At 41.1% G+C, this 19,206-nt stretch overlaps 1 protein-coding gene across 4 annotated transcripts in view; it reads left to right on the top strand.

Annotated features, from left to right (window-relative positions):
* Nucleotides 1-19,206, top strand: part of KIAA0319L (KIAA0319 like) — a 90,906-nt gene that overhangs the window by 20,811 nt on the left and 50,889 nt on the right. For 3 of the 4 annotated variants that reach the window (XM_061597773.1, XM_061597772.1, XM_061597774.1), the window contains exon 3: nucleotides 12,388-13,073. The exons of the other annotated variant lie outside the window; for it this stretch is intronic. In XM_061597773.1, coding sequence (XP_061453757.1) covers nucleotides 12,388-13,073 — 686 coding nt within the window. The remainder of the gene's footprint in view (nucleotides 1-12,387; nucleotides 13,074-19,206) is intronic. 4 annotated transcript variants of the gene reach the window in all.

Here is a 19,206-nt window from a genome sequence, read left to right on the forward strand (position 1 = left end):
CTGTAAGTCAAGAATTTGGCAGTTGGCAAAATCCAGCTTGGAAGCCTTGCTCCTTCTTGATCCTTCCCCCTTTCGCTATCCAGAGCTTAATTTCTAAGTTGAAAGGTGCTGGGGAATACATTTTCCTGGATGTCCTGCCACCACCACCCTGCCCATCCTTTACCCTTAAGTCCAGATGTATGTGGTCTGGTTGTAGGTGCTTGGTTTAAGGGAAAACCTGTTGCTCTAGGACTGAGTTTTGGCACTTCTGTGGACACTTTTGTTGAGACAGGCATAAAGTAAGCCTAGTTTAAGGCTGCAATCCAATACATGTCTACTCAGAAGTAAGCTCCATTGGGTTCAATGGGACTTACTGTGAAGTAAGTGTGTATTGGATTGCAGCCCAAGTCAGGCTGCCTATACCAACACTGAACACACCCCTTCCCCACCACTTTTTCAATGAAGGTGGAATGTGAGTAAGATCAGAATTGTTGTATAAAATAGGACAAGGAGACATGCTCAGATAGCAGTTTTTCTCTTAAACTTTTTTTTCTAACTTCAGGTATAGCAGATACCTCATTCGGCTGGGTTGTGCTGAGCTAATCAAACTGATTATGATTACTGTTGCTTCAACCCCTGTTGAGGTATTGCTGTTCTGCAATCAGCTGGTTCTACACAATATTTTATAAAGCACTATTTTCCCCATTAAAATCCACAAAACGCCCATCCATATGGCAAAGGGGGAAAATACCTGCTGTTGAAAAGTAACAGAGGGATGGGATCACTGTCAAGTTAACATTTAATTAAAAAGAAAATTAGTGGCATAATTCCAATTTACTATGCAAATAGAAATCTAGTTATCTTTTAGGCTACTAGCTAGCTCTGCAGAGACCTATTCAGTTTTTCTGCCTCTGGAAAAGAGTGAAGTAGGCAATGTCAATTGGAGCAGCTCTTCTACTCTTCTCTGGAGCCAGCTTAAAGTAATTCACAAACTTGTTCTGGGAGTGGGAAGGGAAATTATTGCAATCTGACCATTTTCTCAATTTTCTTTTTAGTTTTTATTTGTGCTCTTGTGCACTAGGGAGAGGAGAATTTTCAAAAGAAAAAAAGCATACCACGTTACCTAACAGGCCCTTCACTCATCAGCATGACAAATTTTCAAAAATACCATTGAAAATAAATGCAGGAAAAGGGCATGTAATGTCTCTGGAGTCAGGAAATGCCAGGGCAGTATCACATAATCCTGCTATGGGCCCCACTATTGCTTTCCCTGTCCACGCTATACAGGGTAGAACTTTAGTACAGAAAACACTTGAATACAATGAGTTGGCTAAGTCATCATCTGATTTCTGTGTAAAAAATGAGTCAACAAAGGATGGCAATTACTAGTTTGGAAAAATCCGATATTTCAGATAGGATGGAAGTCTGACTGAAGAGGCCATCGTTGGTCAGGAAAGCAGGTAGGAGATGGGCACATCAGAAGTCGGCTGCATAATACTTGTGAGTAACTCCAATTGATGTGCAATTTACACAGGACCCGCTGGAGAACAGCGAAACTAACACCCAACAGGCTGGTCATTTTCTCTTCATTTGCATCTGGGATTGGGTACTGAGAACATGGCTGCACTATGGGGAGAAGAAATGCTATCCAGAATTGATGCACAGAGAAATGCCAGATACTGTATCTGCCATGAAGCTTAGCGAAGATTATTAGAGTAATAAAGGTGTATGTCAAAAACATGGGGGGGGGGAAGAATGAGAGAAAAGGAGGGTCCAAAGATATAAAAATGTCATGAGGAAGCGTGCATGACTGTCCAAACCCAGTGGCCATCAGAGCCAGGGGAAATACAAAAACATCAAGCTCTTGAAAGAACACCCAGTATGCACAGCTCAGATTTAGAAGAAAATATCAGTGTTTATATAGAGCAAAATGTGTACCACATAAAAAGATCAGGGGAGAAAAGAAAACTTCTCTTAATAATAATTGCAATAATTAACTCCTTAATTGCTGTGATAGCTTTACTGTGTTCTTATACTTCCCCCTATTGTTTAGTTTAAACTTAATTTATTTTTAAGTGAATTAGTAACCTTTCTTTTAATGGCTTGGTAGCACCTGAAAACATCCTGTGTGAAGCAGGGAGCCTAAGGGTCAGGGCAATATGACCCAGTTTGTAAAATAATGTCGCAGAGGCCTCCTATTCCAGTCCAATCACCTCACAGAAGCCCACTTTCTATTTTAGAGTGCTCTTAATCCCTAGAGCACTGAATATGGCTCTAATCACTGAAGTGAAAGTAGATGACAGTTGTGTTAAAATGAAATCCATTTGGATCTCCAGACTAATTTCTTTTAAATGTTCCTGCAAATTTGAGAAAGTAAGTCTGCGCTAAACAGAATAAATATTTGTACACCAGTGGCAGAATTAATAAGGCAATCAACCTCAGTGCTGTAATTCCATGTGGTATTTTCTCCTGTTGCAATGTGCATGATCTCTCTTTTGTTCCTCCACCTATTTTAATCTCTACCTAAAACCTTGGTGGAAGTAACAGCTGGCCAAAACGGTTTAAAAAACCAAACTCAGGGCAGTGAGAACATCCTGAAATGAGATTTTCTTGAGGGGTAGGCTTGCACAATCTTTACTTCAGCAACTCGTTGCTCTTGCTCCAATACTGCCTTCCTTCCTGGCTCAGGCCAAAGGCTCAGCACTCTGCCTCCAACAGTGGCTGGCTAGATTCCCCTGAGAAGCTCGTAAGTAGGACAGTGTGAAGATAGAAATCCCTTGTTATTTGTCAAACAGAAGTTATAACTTTAGCTAATAATATTTGGCTAATAGCCATAGATAGGTCTACAGAGCCATTCTAACTTGGGGTCTGGGAAAAGCAGAGCAATAGAACTGTTGCTACATCCAAAAACCTGCTGGCTCATGCCAGCCAGGGTGAAAAGCGGGGAGCAGGTTGCTAGTTCCAGGTATGTTTTTTTCTTTTAAAGTAAATATAATAAATAAATAAATTTTATTTTTCAGCCGCCTATCTGTCCGGGTTAGGGACACTCTAGGCGACGATCAACAAGAATAAAAACAATACATATAGATCAACATAATCAAATTTTAAGCTAAAAAACCATTCATTAATTCAATTGTAACATAAGTTAATCTGTCCCAATCTTGTAGGCCTGCCTGAACAGCCAGGTCTTCAAGGCTCGGCGATAGCTGGACAGGGAGGGAGCATGTCTGAGATCGAAAGGGAGAGAGTTCCACAGGGTGGGGGCCACAACAGAGAATGCCCTCTCTCTGGTCCGTACCAGCCTAGCTGGTCTCACCGGTGGGACCGAGAGAAGGTCTTGCGAGGCTGATCTCGTCAGGCGGCATAATTGGTGATTCTGGAGGCTTTCCTTCAGATATACTGGACCGAAACCGTATAGGGTTTTAAAGGTCAACATCAACACCTTGAATTGGGCCCGGTAGACAACTGGTAGCCTGTAAACTGCAGAAAGCGAGTTTGCACTATACAGAATAGCTGGGAGACATGAGGTTTGGGCCCTTTGTGGCCCTGCCTGAAGTAATCCCATTTTTATTATTTATTATTTATTTATTTATTAGATTTATATCCCACCCTTTCTCCCAGTAGAATCTTTTGACACTTTGTTCCTGGTTGGGAGAACAGGTGGCGACAATTTACCGCCCACCTGGGCAAAGTTTGGGGTTCCTTTCCACCAGAGATAGGTGGATAGAAAACTACTCACCATCCTAACATCCCACCCAGCCATCGTCATGGGGACAGATTAGGATTGCAGTCCTGTTCTTTTCCTTGAAATTGTCTTACCCTCTTTTAAAACCATCTATACTAGGGACCATCATCCCATCTTGCAGGAATACATTCCACATGTTTTCACTGGGTGAAGAAGTACGTTCTTTTGTTTGTTCTGACTCTGCTTTAGCCAATCGATTTTGTTGAATGACCCCCAAAATCTAGTATTTTATTTGAGAGACAGAGAAGACTCTTTCCGCATTCCGTACAGTTAATAATTTATAAGCAGCTTCTGTACACTTGGAGGGTGTGTGTGTGTATGTATACCCCCTTAAAAGTCCTATATGGGTTTGGATACAGGCAACGGAGCTGCACTACAGTCTAGAAGAATAACAGAATTAATACAGAACAGTTTCTTTTGTATCCCTTGTGAAAACTATACTAATTGTTGCTCAGCAAGACTTTGGTGAATACAAATAAGAGTTTTTTAAAAAGGGCTCATAACTGTGTGTGATCTGGTAAACACTCCGTTTCTATAGTCCAAGGGGCTCTGCCTTGCGTACCATTTTATAAAGGAGCTTTTTATCCTCCCTTTTCTATCAACATTTCCCCTGAAAACTGCCTGCCTTGGTTGGGTGACCCTTCAAAGTGATACTTCATGAGTCATGCAGGACTGCCACTGGAAGAGGAAACTGAAGACATTCTTGTGGAAATGCATTTTGCACGCACACACATATGCAGGCACTGACCTCTGGATTTTGTTTTGAGTTTAGGTCACTTTAGCTTTAGTGCTGAAAAGCAGATAGCTCAGATTCTTCAAGAGTACTTTGAAAAGCACTTTGATGTTAAAAAAACAAAAAACTTCTGGAACATCTTGACTGTGAGCATGTGCGTGGTGTGTGGCTAAAAGTTAGGACAAAATCTCAGCCATTCTACTCCAGTTTCATTGGAGAAAAGCACACCTTATGTAGTTTCATAATTGCCCTTCGGAGCTACTGTGCAGTTATGGGCTCTTCAGTCCTGAACAGATGGTAATGTTACAAGCACATCATTACCAGTGATGTTAGATGTTAGCTCTGTTGTGTTTCCATTCAAAAACTCATCTGTAAAAGTTAGTCATTAACAAGTGCTCTAGCCTGAAATGTGATAAGCAGTCACCTTGTGGTATTAGCTATTATTTCCACCTGATGGAGAAATCTTATAATTGTTTGAACAGGCTTTATGGTGGATCGTATTTGTATTAGGAGTCATCATTGCTATATATTCTTGCAAGAGGTCTTTGACCTTGGAGCTGTTACTACACAGACGCATGCTATAGGCTCCCAGCCATAGGCATTTGCTTTTCGAGGTAGCTGTGTTTGTGTGTTACACCCAGATCCTACCACATGAAGGGGGCCAGGTTCTGGAATCAAGGCAAAGCTGGGTGCAGTGAGCTAGAGGCGAAGAAGAAACAAGACATCTGTGGCACGGAGAAATAGAAGAGTTCTTTCATTGTCTAGAGCAGGGATGGGGAACGTGTCTCAGCCCAGTGGTGGGTGGGGCCAGGGGCAAAAGTGGGTGGAACAATGGATGTGACTCTTACCTTTGTTTCAGTAGGCTACATTCCAGCCATGCAAAAGTCAGGTTTCTACACACATGCACTCTCTCCCCCCCCCATTAAGGCAAGAAAGAGGCAGTATCCGAATTCAAGGAGACATTTCAGTCAAGCAAAAGCACTCATGGAGGGCATGGAGAAGGGCTGGTGAGGGGTGGAGCATGGCCTGGGAGAGTCCTGAGGGCTACGTTGGTGCTTGGGCCTGACATTCCTCATCCCTGGCCTGACCTGGGAGCTTTTATAGAATAGGGGTCAGGCCTTTCCACATGACCTGCTCTGGTCATCTGCTGTGCAGCCTCGTCTGTTAAATTTCTAGTTCACTTCTTTGTCAGAGGTTGGTGGTGATCACACAGAGCTGAATCCCCTCCTGATAACTGTTACACTTCAGGTTCATGATCTGTTGTAACCCAGATGAATCCAAGATTGCCATCTTTCCCATGGGAAGAGGTGATAATACTGGGAGAAAAATACCTCAGGCAGCAGTTAGAAATTCCTAGTAAATATCTTTAGAAATTATCTGTCCACTTGTTTAAAAGCATAAAAAACTATAGCAAGAATGGCCTGGTATTTAACCCATATGGACCAACATTATTTTCAGAAGAGGCTTATTTAGTGTCCTTCCTCTAATCCATGGGTTCCCAAACTATGTTTTGTGAGCTTCTTTCAGGTGGTCCGTGGCATGTCTACATAAAATATTTATATTGATGGGGCATAGCCTGAATTCAAATTGTATTACAATAAAATGCAATGTAAGAAATAAAAGAAGCAATAAAAATACATTTTAAAATCATACAGCATCTAGCATAGCACAATACAATTGTTCAAGAGACAGAAGAACCATTAAGTGGTCCATCAAGGCCACTAGCAATTTTCAAGCGGTCTGCGAGGAGAAAAGCTTGGAAGCCACTACTCTAATCCAGGAAGATCCCTATGCTAGATCTTTGAATATGCTTCCATCAGCCTGAACAAGATGGTCCTTTTTCTTTGACTTAGTAGTGACACAAGAATCCTTGTTAATACTTGAGACTAAATTGGTCAGAGGGAGAAAATTTGCTATCGATTAGCAAATTGGATAGAGAGATGAGCACCAGTGTTGGAAATTTTCAAGGCATGGCAGATCTGTTCTCCTGAGATAGTTTTCTTTGAATGGAAATTATTTTAACCAGTTCCCATGAGGGAAAACCCCCTTTTGATAAAAAACAGTTTGCGAAGTTTTTTGTAACTTCTCCTAGTTCTACATTTCATAGCTACATGAGGCAGCTCTCTGGTTCAGAACTGTGTGTTGCTGTTCACTAGGGCAAGCAGGCCTCCCCAGTTTATAACAATGCAGAAAGAGAGAATCCTGTCAACAATTGTGTGTGAATGAGTTCATTGCCTTTGTTTACTCCTTTGCTTTGCCTGCTCCTGGCTTACACTCCTGGCCTGGGGCGAGATGATCTTTTAGTCTTTAGCAGTGAACTGTAACCAATATGAGGATAAGACCCTTCTGATGAAACTGACAAGTATTTTAAAGCAGCACTATTTAATCGAAGTACTGCCCTTTGTTCTTCTTGGGAGTATGTTTAGTCTTCTGTTCCGGGATCATAGTAATCTAAAAACGTTGTTGGTGGCAGGAGAGGGGACGTAGATTAATGCTTGGAGAAAATTGGTTTTCTAGAGTCATTTCAATGAAGCTTCAGGCCTGGTTTTGGCCCTGCAACAGCATTGATCACCCTGTTGATGACCTGTGGCAAGAGAGGGACAAGAGGAGTGTGAGCCATTGATTTTCCTTGACGTCTCTGTGGCTTGAATACCATTGACCATGGTATCCTTTTGGAACGTCTGAAGAAAGCTGGGAGTTAGGGGCACTGCATTGTAGTGGTTCTGCTTCTCTCTTGAGGAGTGGTTCTAGAGAATAGCTGCTTGACCGTATGGGAATTATCTTGTGGGGTTTTGCAGGGTCACCCATGTTGTTTAACATCTGTATGAAGCCATTGGGAGCTGTCACTGGGGGATTTGGAGCAAAGTGCCATCTATATGGTGATGACACCCAGCTCTGCCTCTCTGTCCCATTGGTACCAGGATACCAGGTGAAGGTCCTGAACTGATGGTGGGTTTGTGTACTATTTATTTATTTAATTTGTATCCCGTCCTTCCTCCCAGCAGGAGCCCAGGGCAGCAAACAAAGCACTAAAACACTTTAAAACATCATAGAAACAGACCTTAAAATATATTACAAAACAGCGTTAAAAACATTTTAAAAAAACAACTTTAAAAAAGGGTTAAAAACTTTATTAAAAAACATATTAAACAATTCTGACACGGATGCAGACTGGGATAGGTCTCAACTTAAAAGGCTTGTTGACAGAGGAAAGTCTTCAAAAGGCGCCAAAAATATAGCAGAGATGGCGCCTGCCTAATATTCAAAGGGAGGGAATTCCACAGGGTAGGTGCCACCACACTAAAGGTCCGTTTCCTATATTGTGCAGAACGAACCTCCTGATAAGATGGTATCTGCAGGAGGCCCTCACCTGCAGAGCTCAGTGATCGACTGAGCATATACTAGTTAATTGAAGCTGAAACTAGACAAGATGGAGGTGCTGTGGATGGAAACTGACAGAAGTGCCTATTCTGGACTGGTGGGAGGGAGAGAGAAATTTGATTCTGTTTGCATTTGAAGCTGAATTTATTAAATTTGCATTTTGTGAAACAATATTAGAACTGAAACACAGCTATCCTGCTGCGGCCAGAGTTCTCACTGGGACAAAGAAATTTGACCATATAACACCTGTCCTGGCGCAGCTGCACTGGCTACCGATATGTTTCCGGGCCAGATTCAAAGTGTTGGTTCTTACCTATAAAGCCCTAAACGGCATCGGACCGCAATACCTGATGGAGCGCCTCTCTCGCTATGTACCTACCCGTTCACTACGCTCGACGTCGAAGGCCCTTCTCCGGGTCCCAACCCATAAAGAGGCCCGGAGATCAACAACTAGATCTAGGGCCTTCTCGGTGGTGGCCCCCGAACTATGGAATGCCCTCCCAGACGAGATACGCCTGGCGCCTTCTCTGTTATCTTTTCGGCGCCAGGTAAAAACTTACCTTTTCGCCCAGGCTTTTTAAATTTTGTAAATTTTTAAATATTTTAATTTAACATTCTAAACTTAATATGATCTTAATTTATAAATCTCTTTTTTTTTTTCAATAATTTTTATTCAGATTTTCATAAAACATACAAGACAAAATCATAAAACATTCAAAGACAAAAAACAAAATCAAAAATAGTTAAACAAAAAGAAAAAAAGAAAAAAAAAAACAAAAATAAAAAATAAAGAGTAAAATATTGACTTCCCATTTGTCAAAGATCAAATCAGTTATAAGTCTATAATATATAACAATCCTGTCTCTTAAGTCATATTATAAAATCACTTTCCTCCAGTAGTTATCTTACTTAATCATCAAATCTCATAAACATTACTTTATTCTTTCCACAAAAAGTCAAAGAGAGGTTTCAATTCTTTAAGAAATATATCTATCAATTTTTTTTTCCAGATAAGCATATCGATTAATCCATCTCATTACTAATTATGATAATCTTATTGTCATAACCATAGTCAAAATAAACATTTCAATTAATCCATCACATCAGAATCTGTTAGGTTCAATAATTTCAGTAGCCATTGTTCTATTATCTCTATTAGTTCCATTTTCCATCTTCCATCTTCAGTAGTCTTGTTAAGTCCAGTAATTTCAATATCCAATCTTCCATTATCAGTATTCCATAATAATCTTGCTGTCAAAGCCATAGTCATATAGTAAGAGTCTGATGGGGATTACCTCTATCCCAAATATTTTCTTGCCATCCATTCTGAATAAGTTGCTGAAATACTGCTGTAAAATCATATCTCTGTTCTTTTTTTCAAAATACACTGGGTCATCTCTTAAAAGTTTTTCCATTGTCACATGGCTGCAGTTAATTCCATAGATTTTCTCTATATTGGGCTCCATCACATCATTCCAGTCCAGAAGATTATCCATGCCATTGATAACTTTATCTCTAGAATCTTCATTCATTTCTTCAGAGATAACATTGAGTTCCAAACAATAGATTTTATTTCTAAAGTCCATAGACTCCAAATCTTGTTCCTGTTCCACGTTGGTTCCAATCTCCGGGATCTCCTCTCTCACAGGGACCCCTATTCCAGTCTCCAGGGTCACCTCTCTCACAGGGACCCCTGTTCCAATCTCCGGGGTCTCCTCTCTCACAGGGACCCCTTCCAGGGTCACCTCTCTCACAGGGACCCTTATATCTTTAATCTCCTGCTTCATTTTACTCAATTCAATTTTCATTATCTCAATCTCATCCATTATTTTCTGAAACATAGTTATTTCCAGATTTTCAGCCACTTTCTTAATTGCCATTTTAAAAGAAAAATATAGAAAAACCACTTCTTATTTCAGCAACAATTGGGTTAATACTCCAAACTTGGTGACATCACAGTATAAACAGAGCAGACAGCCTTATCTCTCCAATAGTTAAGTAAACAAAATGCAGTTCCCAGGATCGAAACAATTAATGGCAATCGTCAAGAAACAGATTCGTCAAAATAAAATAGACCAAAAAGAGAGTAGTCTCAAAACAGTATAATATTTTTCAAAATAAAAATCTGGAATAGAAATCCCTCTTCTGTGTATATCTTTAGAATGCAAATCCAGGACAGCTTTTTGCAACAAAAACAGAGATAAGCTATTAATTAGTGCGTAGCAGAGAGAAGTTACGGCTCCCCAGTGAGATGTCAAAAACCGATCAATCTGGCAAATCTCTTTTAAACAGCAACAATTTAAGTCAAGTAAAAGAAAAATATAGAAAGAAGGGTGCTTGCCTGTTAGTGCGTTCTCTCTTAGAAGATAAGATGAACGTTCGCTTTTCCAGATAGAGCTTGCTGTTGAAAATCCGTCCCACCTTCGTCGGCTGGACCTCGTCCCATAAATTAATGAGATCTGGTCGTCCCAACAAAAATAGGCTTTGAGGTTAATCTCTTCGTTTCTCCCTACCCGGGAGAAGTTTAATCAGTCAAAAAAAAAAGAAAAAACTGACTGATATATCTGAATAAGCTTCTTTTGAGGCAGGAGCCCGTCTCAAAAGCAGGCACAGGCTAAGTCACCCTTCCCGGAAGTCCTTAATTTATAAATCTCAATGGCAATTTTATTAATGTTTTATAATTGTACTATATATTTTTTTTTTCCACACTTGCTCATATTTTAATTGTGATTTTATTTGTTGTACACCGCCCTGAGAGCTTTCTGCTATAGGGCGGTCTAGAAATGTAAATAAATAAATAAATAAATATCCTTTGAAATTCACACTTATCTGAATTTTGTGGTGCAATTTTCTAACCAAGCAAATATTTACAAAAATGCATATATTAGGGGAAAGTGTGCATAAAAATGAGTATATTAGTGAAAATAACATACAAAAATACACTATGTTAGGAGATATTGCTTGAAAAGTATGTATATTACTCAAAACTGCATACAAATGGTTCATTAGGAGAAAATGACATTAAAATTTCACGCTGAAATAAACCGAAAATGCTGAAGAATCTTCATGAGGATTTTAAAAAAGCATGCAAATTGCTGCAGAAATATAGAGAACTAAATTTAAGATTGAAAAAATGAGAAACTGAGAGAACCAAAATTGATAGACCATTCCATCCCTATTCTGGGCAGGGTTTCATTCCCCCAAAGTAGAGATGGAATGATCTGTCAATTTTGGTTCTCACAGTTTCTCATTTTTCTAATCATAAATTCTGTTTGCCACATTTCTGCAGCAGTTTGTGATTTTTTTTAAATCCTCATGAAAATTCTTCAGAATTTTAGTGTGAATGTCTCCTAATAAATACATTTTTGTATGCAGTTTTCATTAATATACACATTTTTGCAAGCAATTTATCTGAATATAATGCTTTTATGTACATTATTTTCATCAATATATTCATTTTGTGCACACTTTTCCCTAATATATGCATTTTTGTAACATTGCTTGGTTGGAGAACTGCATTGCAAAATTCAGATAAGTGTGAATTCTGAAGGTTGTCTGTGCTTTGGTTCTCATATTGTTCTGGTAAGTGTGAATTTGATAAATGCAGCTTTAAATGCGGACTGAATCAAATTTCTCTCTCATTCCTATCCTGAAGGAACCAGTTGATAGTTTGGAGTGCTCCTTGAAACATTGCTGTCACTAGAGTACCATGTGATCTCAGTGGTTGAGGCCTCGGGTAGTTTGCCAGCTACTACCATTTCTGTATAGGAGTAGCCTGGCGGCAATCACTCTGCTTTGGTAACTTCAAAAGTTAGACTATTTTAATACCCTCTATGTGGCCTGCCCTTGAAAATGGTCTGTAAATTGCAGTTGGTGCACAGTGTGGTGGCCAGGGTGCTGATGGGGGAAATGGGTCAAATGCATATAACATGCATTGTACCACAGTTAACTTTGGTTATCGATTGTGTTATGAGCCCTGTTTTAAGGTACTTACAGTCATTTTTAAAGCTTTAACCATGTGAAGCCCAAGTATCTGAAAGAATACCTGCTCCAATATAGACCTGTCAATGCCTTCAAATCAGAAGAAGACTTCCTTCTGATGGTCTCTGCATAGTAGGAGGAATGTATCATGGGGCACAAGGAAGGGTCTTTTCTGTGCCTATAGAATTCCCCCCCCCGGTGCATCTGGTCTCCATTGTATTCTTTTAGGAAACAGGTTAAGAATAATCCCTTTTAGCAGGTTTTGGAGGAGCACTTGGCTTCTTATTATTGGCTGTTCTTTGACAGTACCCAGACTTTGCTTCTTTTGCAGAATCCAGATGATTCTGTTTCAGGACCTGCCCTACTGTTAGGCAGCATGAAGTTGGCAGATTTTGGAATACAAAGGGCAGCAGCCTATCAGTTGTTGGTTTTACTATTATATGTTTATAACTGGAAAGTGGATACCAAGTGGATTTTGTTTTTACTCAGCCACCATAATTTCCTGGATTACATCTGTTCTGTTGGATGGTTCTTTAAAATGATTATAGTTTTATTTCTCTTTGCTTAGATGCAAGCTGGACCAGAAGTGCGTGCCAGCCAGGAAGGCCTCTGGGGGGAGGCCATTTGAGGTCATTGAATGGTATCCACCTCCATCTGTTGGAAGGATTTCACTCTGTCCAATCCTGTCAAGCTGCTTGCTGTCAGAGCCCTGCCTGTGATGCCTTTTGGCTCATGGGAAAGATGTGTATCCAGGTGAACTGTCCCAAGCCTACTTGGTGTGAGGCAATCTTGATCAATGCCACTGACTCCATCTGGGTATTTGTAAAGAGGTCTGAGCATGCAATAGACTTCCAGTCTGCAGCAGAGAGGAGAGGTCAGCTTCCTAAGTGGTTGGACTTGAGGGAGAGACATCAAAGTAATACAAGGATGCGAAGGTCCTCGAAAGAGTTGCCAGCTGAGACAGCAAACATCAGGGGAAGCTCTCTAAAGAGGGACACAGGCTCCAGCAACGGAAGTCCTACAAACCGCCCAGCTCCGTCTCAGCCCTTGGACAGTAAATCTGCCCATAAGGTTCTGGCAGAGCCTCAGTCATCATATCAAGAAGCAAACCTTCCCATAAACCATATTGATCCACAAAAAATCCCTCTGCCAAACAGTGAAGATTTCAGAGGGACCAAATCCCAAATTCCTTCACTCCCCAGTAGCAATAATGTGAACAAACCAAGTGACTTTGCTGGGAATGGCCCCATGGGGGTAAGTGCATGTCTGAAAAGGTAACATTGTTAATGCCAACGTGAATGCAAATTATGTTGTGTAAGAGCTTTATGATCCTTTTTTATTGCTTACTAGCAGCCTTGTATCTGGCATTTCTAGGGAATTCTAAGAAACCAAAAATCAGTACAATTTTGAAACCAGTGGTTAAAATCAGTGCTGCTTTGAAAGGTTCAGTCCACCATCTTGGTTCAGAATGGTGTCCAATTGTATCCAAACGCAGATGAAAACCTGCTCCTTGATCTCAGAAACCATGATGCAAAATTTGCTCAGTAGGATTTGTTTGATGTGCTCTTTTCCTTCTGATTTCCCTATGTAGCTTTTGTACTGGAGACTCTTATGAGAGAACATTAAGAGGCTTTGCCTCCAGCTCAGTCACATGGATACGGATTCATAGATGGGTCTAAGAAGACCATTTATGTGTATACTTGGAACCAGGAGACGGAAGTGTCATGTACCCTTTCATTGAAATGATGATAGTTATGTGGTCTCTTGCGTTGTTTAGAGTCTATGAAGAGAAAGAGAGTTAACAGGAAATCAGTGGGGCAACCCTGTGTCAGGGACGGGCGGGGGTGTTTCTGAGACATTTACCTTAAGGAAGACTGAATTTAATACATTGCCACTTCTTCTCTGCTAGATCTGCCTTTTAGTTTTGTACATATTTTTGGCTTGCCTTGTTGGCCAAGTCAAACATTGTAGTTGCAAGGCCCCCACCAGTTTTTCCCTTGGGAAAGGCTGGCAGGGAAGAAAGCTTCTCAGCTAAATGCCTCTGCTTGAAGGCACCTCAAAGAGAGAACCTGGCAGCGAAGGGAATATGCTAACTTGGGACTTTAGCTCAAAGGCAGCTCAAGCACCTTTTCCAATAGAAGAGCTGGTGGGGATGGGGAGCATGGCAGTTTGAGCATTGCTGCTGGAATACATCATGAAGTAGCAGCGTCCAATCTCCCACATAGTGGATTTGCTGGTGGGGAATGTTCCAGCTTGGGTATCATTGGGCAAAGCTGCTTAGAATGCTTTTGCCCAGAGATGTCCAAACAAGTAATCTCTCCTCCCCTCACACGGGCCTTTCCTGTTTTGGAGCACGAAAGCCTGGTGGCACTGGTTTGACTTTGCATGGCCAAGGCACTCCAGGCCCCTTGGCCACAGGATGACAAACATCCCCCAGTTTTCCGTCCAACTTTGGAACCCGGGAAGTGGGCAAACTGTCATGAAGCTGCTGCATGATCCCCACTCACCTCTGCAGCTTCACTGTTAGAAATAAGACCAGTTGTGCATGATGCCATGGCAAGGGTAGTGAATGGAATTGTTGAACCTGGCATGTGTGTTTTGGCTTGTTGCTTCAAACTTTATAGATGTACAGTTGCTACAGAAATAGGGTGTACAGTCATGTGAGTGTGGAACAGTCTATCACAGCAGACAACACAATGGTAGAAGCCCTGTCAGTGGGTTCTGCTTGCTTTTAGTCACATCCATGCCATACATTTAAATCACATGGCTTCCCCAAAGAATCCTGGGAACTGTAGTTCTGTGAAGGTTAAACTATAGTTCCCAGCATTCTTTGGGCAAGGTTTGAAATATATGGTGTGGATGTGACTTCAGACTGTTTTAAGTAGATTGTGGTTCTTGAAAGCTGATTTCTCCATGTACCTCTGTGCAAATTTCCCAGTTCCAGGTTATGGTGCTGCTGCGATATGAGCACTGTCAGCCTGGTGGAACAGATTGTTGCTCAGATCCCAAGGATGCTGCTAGGAAATCTGGAGGTGGCCTAGTTTGTGTGTGCAACAACCATGTAGCTTAACTTTGCGTTTGCTGACTCAGTCATCCCTTAGCCCTTGACTTCTTAACAGTCACTTAGGAACTGCTCTTTGGTTTCTCTGTCTCAGCAATGCATCAGTAAAAATGCTTCTCGAAAACCATAACCATCTGGCCTCTCACAAGAGACTATCACTCAGGAAGTGATCCAGTGTGGCAGAGGCTGCACTGCAATCCCTCTGCTAAGATTTATTCCTGCCTGCCCTCGGTGATAAGCAGTAACATGTCCTTAATCTCCCTGCTGATTCCAACTACAGGGTCTTGCACCCTGAGCTGTCAGATACTCTCTTAATGCTCCAGCTGAGCAGAGAATGTAAAATTAGGGCTTCTGAGGAAATTCTCTTGAATGTGATGTTTGGCTGCCGTTCCAGGCCATTTCCCAAGAATTGCCATGACTTCTCTCATGGTTGAACTTGCATAACTTTGGCTTTCCAAGGTATGGAAAGTGAGTTTTGCAGAAACTGAAAGTTCCCAGAGGTAAAAAAAAACTTCATAAGAAAAAGAGAAGATATTTTGTGTGACAGCCACCTTAAGTTGGCATCCAAGAGTAGGGTACTGGACCGAGTCCTGTCCTCACACAAGATTTGACTATGGTCTTGTATGTTTAAAGATTGGTGTAAGCTGGCTGTTTTGAGTGGTATTCAGTGCTAGTTCTACTCCGAGTAGACCCATTGATGTTAATAGACATGACTAACTTAGTTTCATTAATTTTAATGGTTCTTCTCTTAATATGACAGTAGAATACAACCAATAGTTACTTAAAAGTGGGGGTTGCAGCACGGTGTTGCTGTGTATTCCCACCCTATTCAGGGCTCCAGTTAGCCAGAAGCAGGAGTCTTGTGGTGCTGTTCAGGCCTGGGAGGGACACCTCTTCCCCCATCCCCCAGCCATCTCCTGCTGTGTTATAGCGTGCTCAAGGGCTGCCAGTCCCAACCTGAGCTTTTTATAGCTGTATAGCCGGGGGGGGCAGTTTTGGAGAATGTGAAAAGGGAAAAAGTATATCTTTTATAGAATATTTTGCTTCACATAACAGCATATAACAATGGCTGCCGACACTCAGGCCAGATTGATAACTAGTGGATTTAAGAGCATTAGATATTGGGATGAAATAATGTTTTGGGGGAAATGAAGGGAGAAAATGTTCACAAGAATTTGGTGCCCTGCTGCTGCTGTGCAAGGCAAGCAGGGGGGAAAGGTACCACATTTTATTCTTAGCTCTATACTAGCAGTAAGCATAATGTGAGATACTCTACCTCCTCGTGATGAGGCCAGAGCTGTGGAAGGAGGAAGAGCCGGGGTGTGTGTTAGATGCAGGCATGGTAAGGCAGGAATGATTAATCACTGGTGAGGCCACATGCACTATAACATTCATATATCTATTGCCCAAATTGTTGCAATAAATGCACTTGTTGAGGGGGCAGGAATTATATTTTGCCAATAACAACAGACTGCATTTTGAGAGCAGGGAAGATATAGCTTCCTTGCAACAGAAACACTTTCTTGTAGGAAGATATCGTCACATTTATGGCTGATATTAAAATTGTTCGAGAGCCCCTCTGGTTGACAAACAGGCACATGTTCATTAGAGTGAGTGAGATTCTCTGTGCCAACTTTCTGTCCTGCTCCATTGCCAAAATATTGCCTGGATCTTTCAGCGCAATTTTGTGTGTTTGAGCCATACTGCAGTGATTGACTAGTCAAGGGAAACATTAGAGTACAGAACTGTTGATTAAGGTAGCTGCTGCTGTGTTACTGCAGTATCGCTGCAGAAGCAACCCCTAGAAATAATGTGGCTGCTAAAATGAAACTCTTATAACAGATCCAAGGGAATTAAAATCTAGCTAGTTACAGTATTCATTATTAGCTTCCGTGAAGCACAGCAAAGTAAAGTTAGTGTTTCTTGACTTCGGCTGCATACATATCATACATTTAAAACACATTGCTTCCTCCCCCAAATCCTGGGAACTGTAGTTTAACAAACTGACATTTGAGGATTCTTTGAAGAAGTAAATGCTTCAAATGTATGCTGTGTACACAGCTTTTCACTTCCATTATAATGTGGCAGAAGTGACTGTTATCCTTGGCCGATGTTTGCATGCTTCACTATGTTTGCAAATTGAGGTCCTGTGACTTTTATACAGTGATCAGAGTTCAAGATTGTTCTAGATGTGATCCCTGCCCCTGACAGCTTAGCAATTGACAGGGAAGGCTGTTCCCCAGCTGGGTATGTGGAGGAATCAAGAGGCTGGCTTGTTTCTGGGTGGAAGGTCTGGGAGGCCTTTGTGTGTGTGTGCGTGCTGCCTTCAAGTCGATTCCGACCTATGGTGACCCTGTGAATAGGGTTTTCATGAGGCTGAGAGGCAGTGACTGGCCCAAGGTCACCCAGTGAGCTTCATGGCTATGTGGGGATTCGAAACCTGGTCTCCCAGGTCATAGTCCAACACCTTAACCACTACACCTCACTGGCTCTCATTTTTATGTTCCCCTAATTTTTTTACAAAAAATAATAAAAATAAATATATAACAGATTTTTAATGCCTCCCTACTTTTTTTGGTGCTTCTTCCCAGAACTTATAGGCTGGCTATGGGCCTGTCAGGAGGGAAGAATCCAGAATTTGCCAGTAACAAAACTTTGTATTTTGAGAGCTGGAAAAATGCAATTTCCTTCAAAAGAAACATTTATGAAAATATTGCATATATTTAAAAAATATAGGCCTCTGTCTATATCTAGATGAGTGATAAGCAACCCTTCTCTCCTTGTCTTGATTCAGAATTCGCTCAGTACAAGCTTTCTTGGTGATTGTTCTCTCTTGGTGATTGATCTTGTTTGTTTTCCAAGAATTCTGTCCCAGATAGTTTGCACTGATGGTGCTGAGCATGTGCACATGCTTAATATATCACAGAGAACTGTAATTTGATTTTGCTTGCTATGCACTAAGCAGATTGCATATCAGCTATGGTAGAAAGGCTTCCCCCGCACAAAAAAAGCCCACTTCCACCACCACCCTTTCCCCAAAAACCCACCCAGGAGCAAGAGAGATTTTGGGTTCTGGATGGGTAAGGAACCACTGCATAAAATATTTGCAAGAAATAGTTGAGATAATTGATTGACCCAAGTGGGAAGTTGCTAGCATGAACCTGCTTGTTGCTCTGATTATATGATCAGAGTTCATAGCAGTCAATGAGATTAATATTGAGCATGAGCTATGTTGAAAGAACTTCTCACGTGCCTTCAAAGCAGTTGGCTTTATAGTTTCAAAACAATCAGCAAGAGTTTCATTGTGAGTAAGGGGTTAACATTAAGCAAAGTTTGTGTGCATGCTGGTTTGGGGCAGTTGGTCTCCTGACAGCACATCCTCAGAATGTCATTAAACATTCCAAGTCAGAGAACTTTTTTGGGAAAGGAGGCTTGACTTGAAACAATCTGCACGTTACAAGCTGGTCAAATTCATATACTGAACCAGGTAATTAGTGGTGTCAGTCACCAAATTTTTGTAATTAGGTTGGATCAATGCTAGTACTGGCAACAGGTCTCCAGTAGCCTCTCTCCCAATCTGTGGTGAAAAATTTTGCATTTTGAATAAACACAAATAATTTTGCATTTTGAATAAACATGAGTAAAGTGTGTTTTGATCAGGAATTTAAATCCAGCTAGCACCATATCTCAAGCAGAACAGCCTTGCTACCTGTAATTCCTTAACTGGGGACCTGAGCGCAGAGTTCAGATCCAGATACCCCCCACTTTTAAAATTACATATTGTGATAACAGAAGTCATGAATTTGTTGCCGTCAGCTTGACCGTTTAAGTTTTAGCATTGACTGTGCCAGACGAATGTGTGCTGTGATTTTGTTGTTACGAAAATCAAGTCCAGGTTGTGGATATTTTGGTGTGCTGAAATTTAAGCGTTCAGTTATGGAAAGGAGATCAACTCAAGAAAATATGCAGCATATATGGATAAGCCCAGTTAAACCTGAAATGTCCAGTTCTGGCTGCTTCAAGATACCCATCAGAATGAGGAGGGCCCGGTGAAAGAATTCTCTAATGAAAGAAAGGAAATTGTTTTCATCTGCTCCCTTGGCTTGTTTACACTGGTCTGATCTGTCTCTCACAGCGGTCAAGTATTTTATAAGTGGGTAAAATGAATCCCTCGAAAAGTTCTTGACTATGAAGCTGAAAATCTTGTCTGCAGGTTGTGCTCCTTTCAAATCTGAAATCTAGTACTATCATGTTGCAGAGGCTGTTAATTAACATATACCAACATCATCCCATCATTTTTGCCATCCAATATATTTATGAGTAAAC

This window comes from Rhineura floridana, chromosome 15 (genome assembly GCF_030035675.1).
Source record: "Rhineura floridana isolate rRhiFlo1 chromosome 15, rRhiFlo1.hap2, whole genome shotgun sequence".
Taxonomy (NCBI): domain Eukaryota; kingdom Metazoa; phylum Chordata; class Lepidosauria; order Squamata; family Rhineuridae; genus Rhineura; species Rhineura floridana.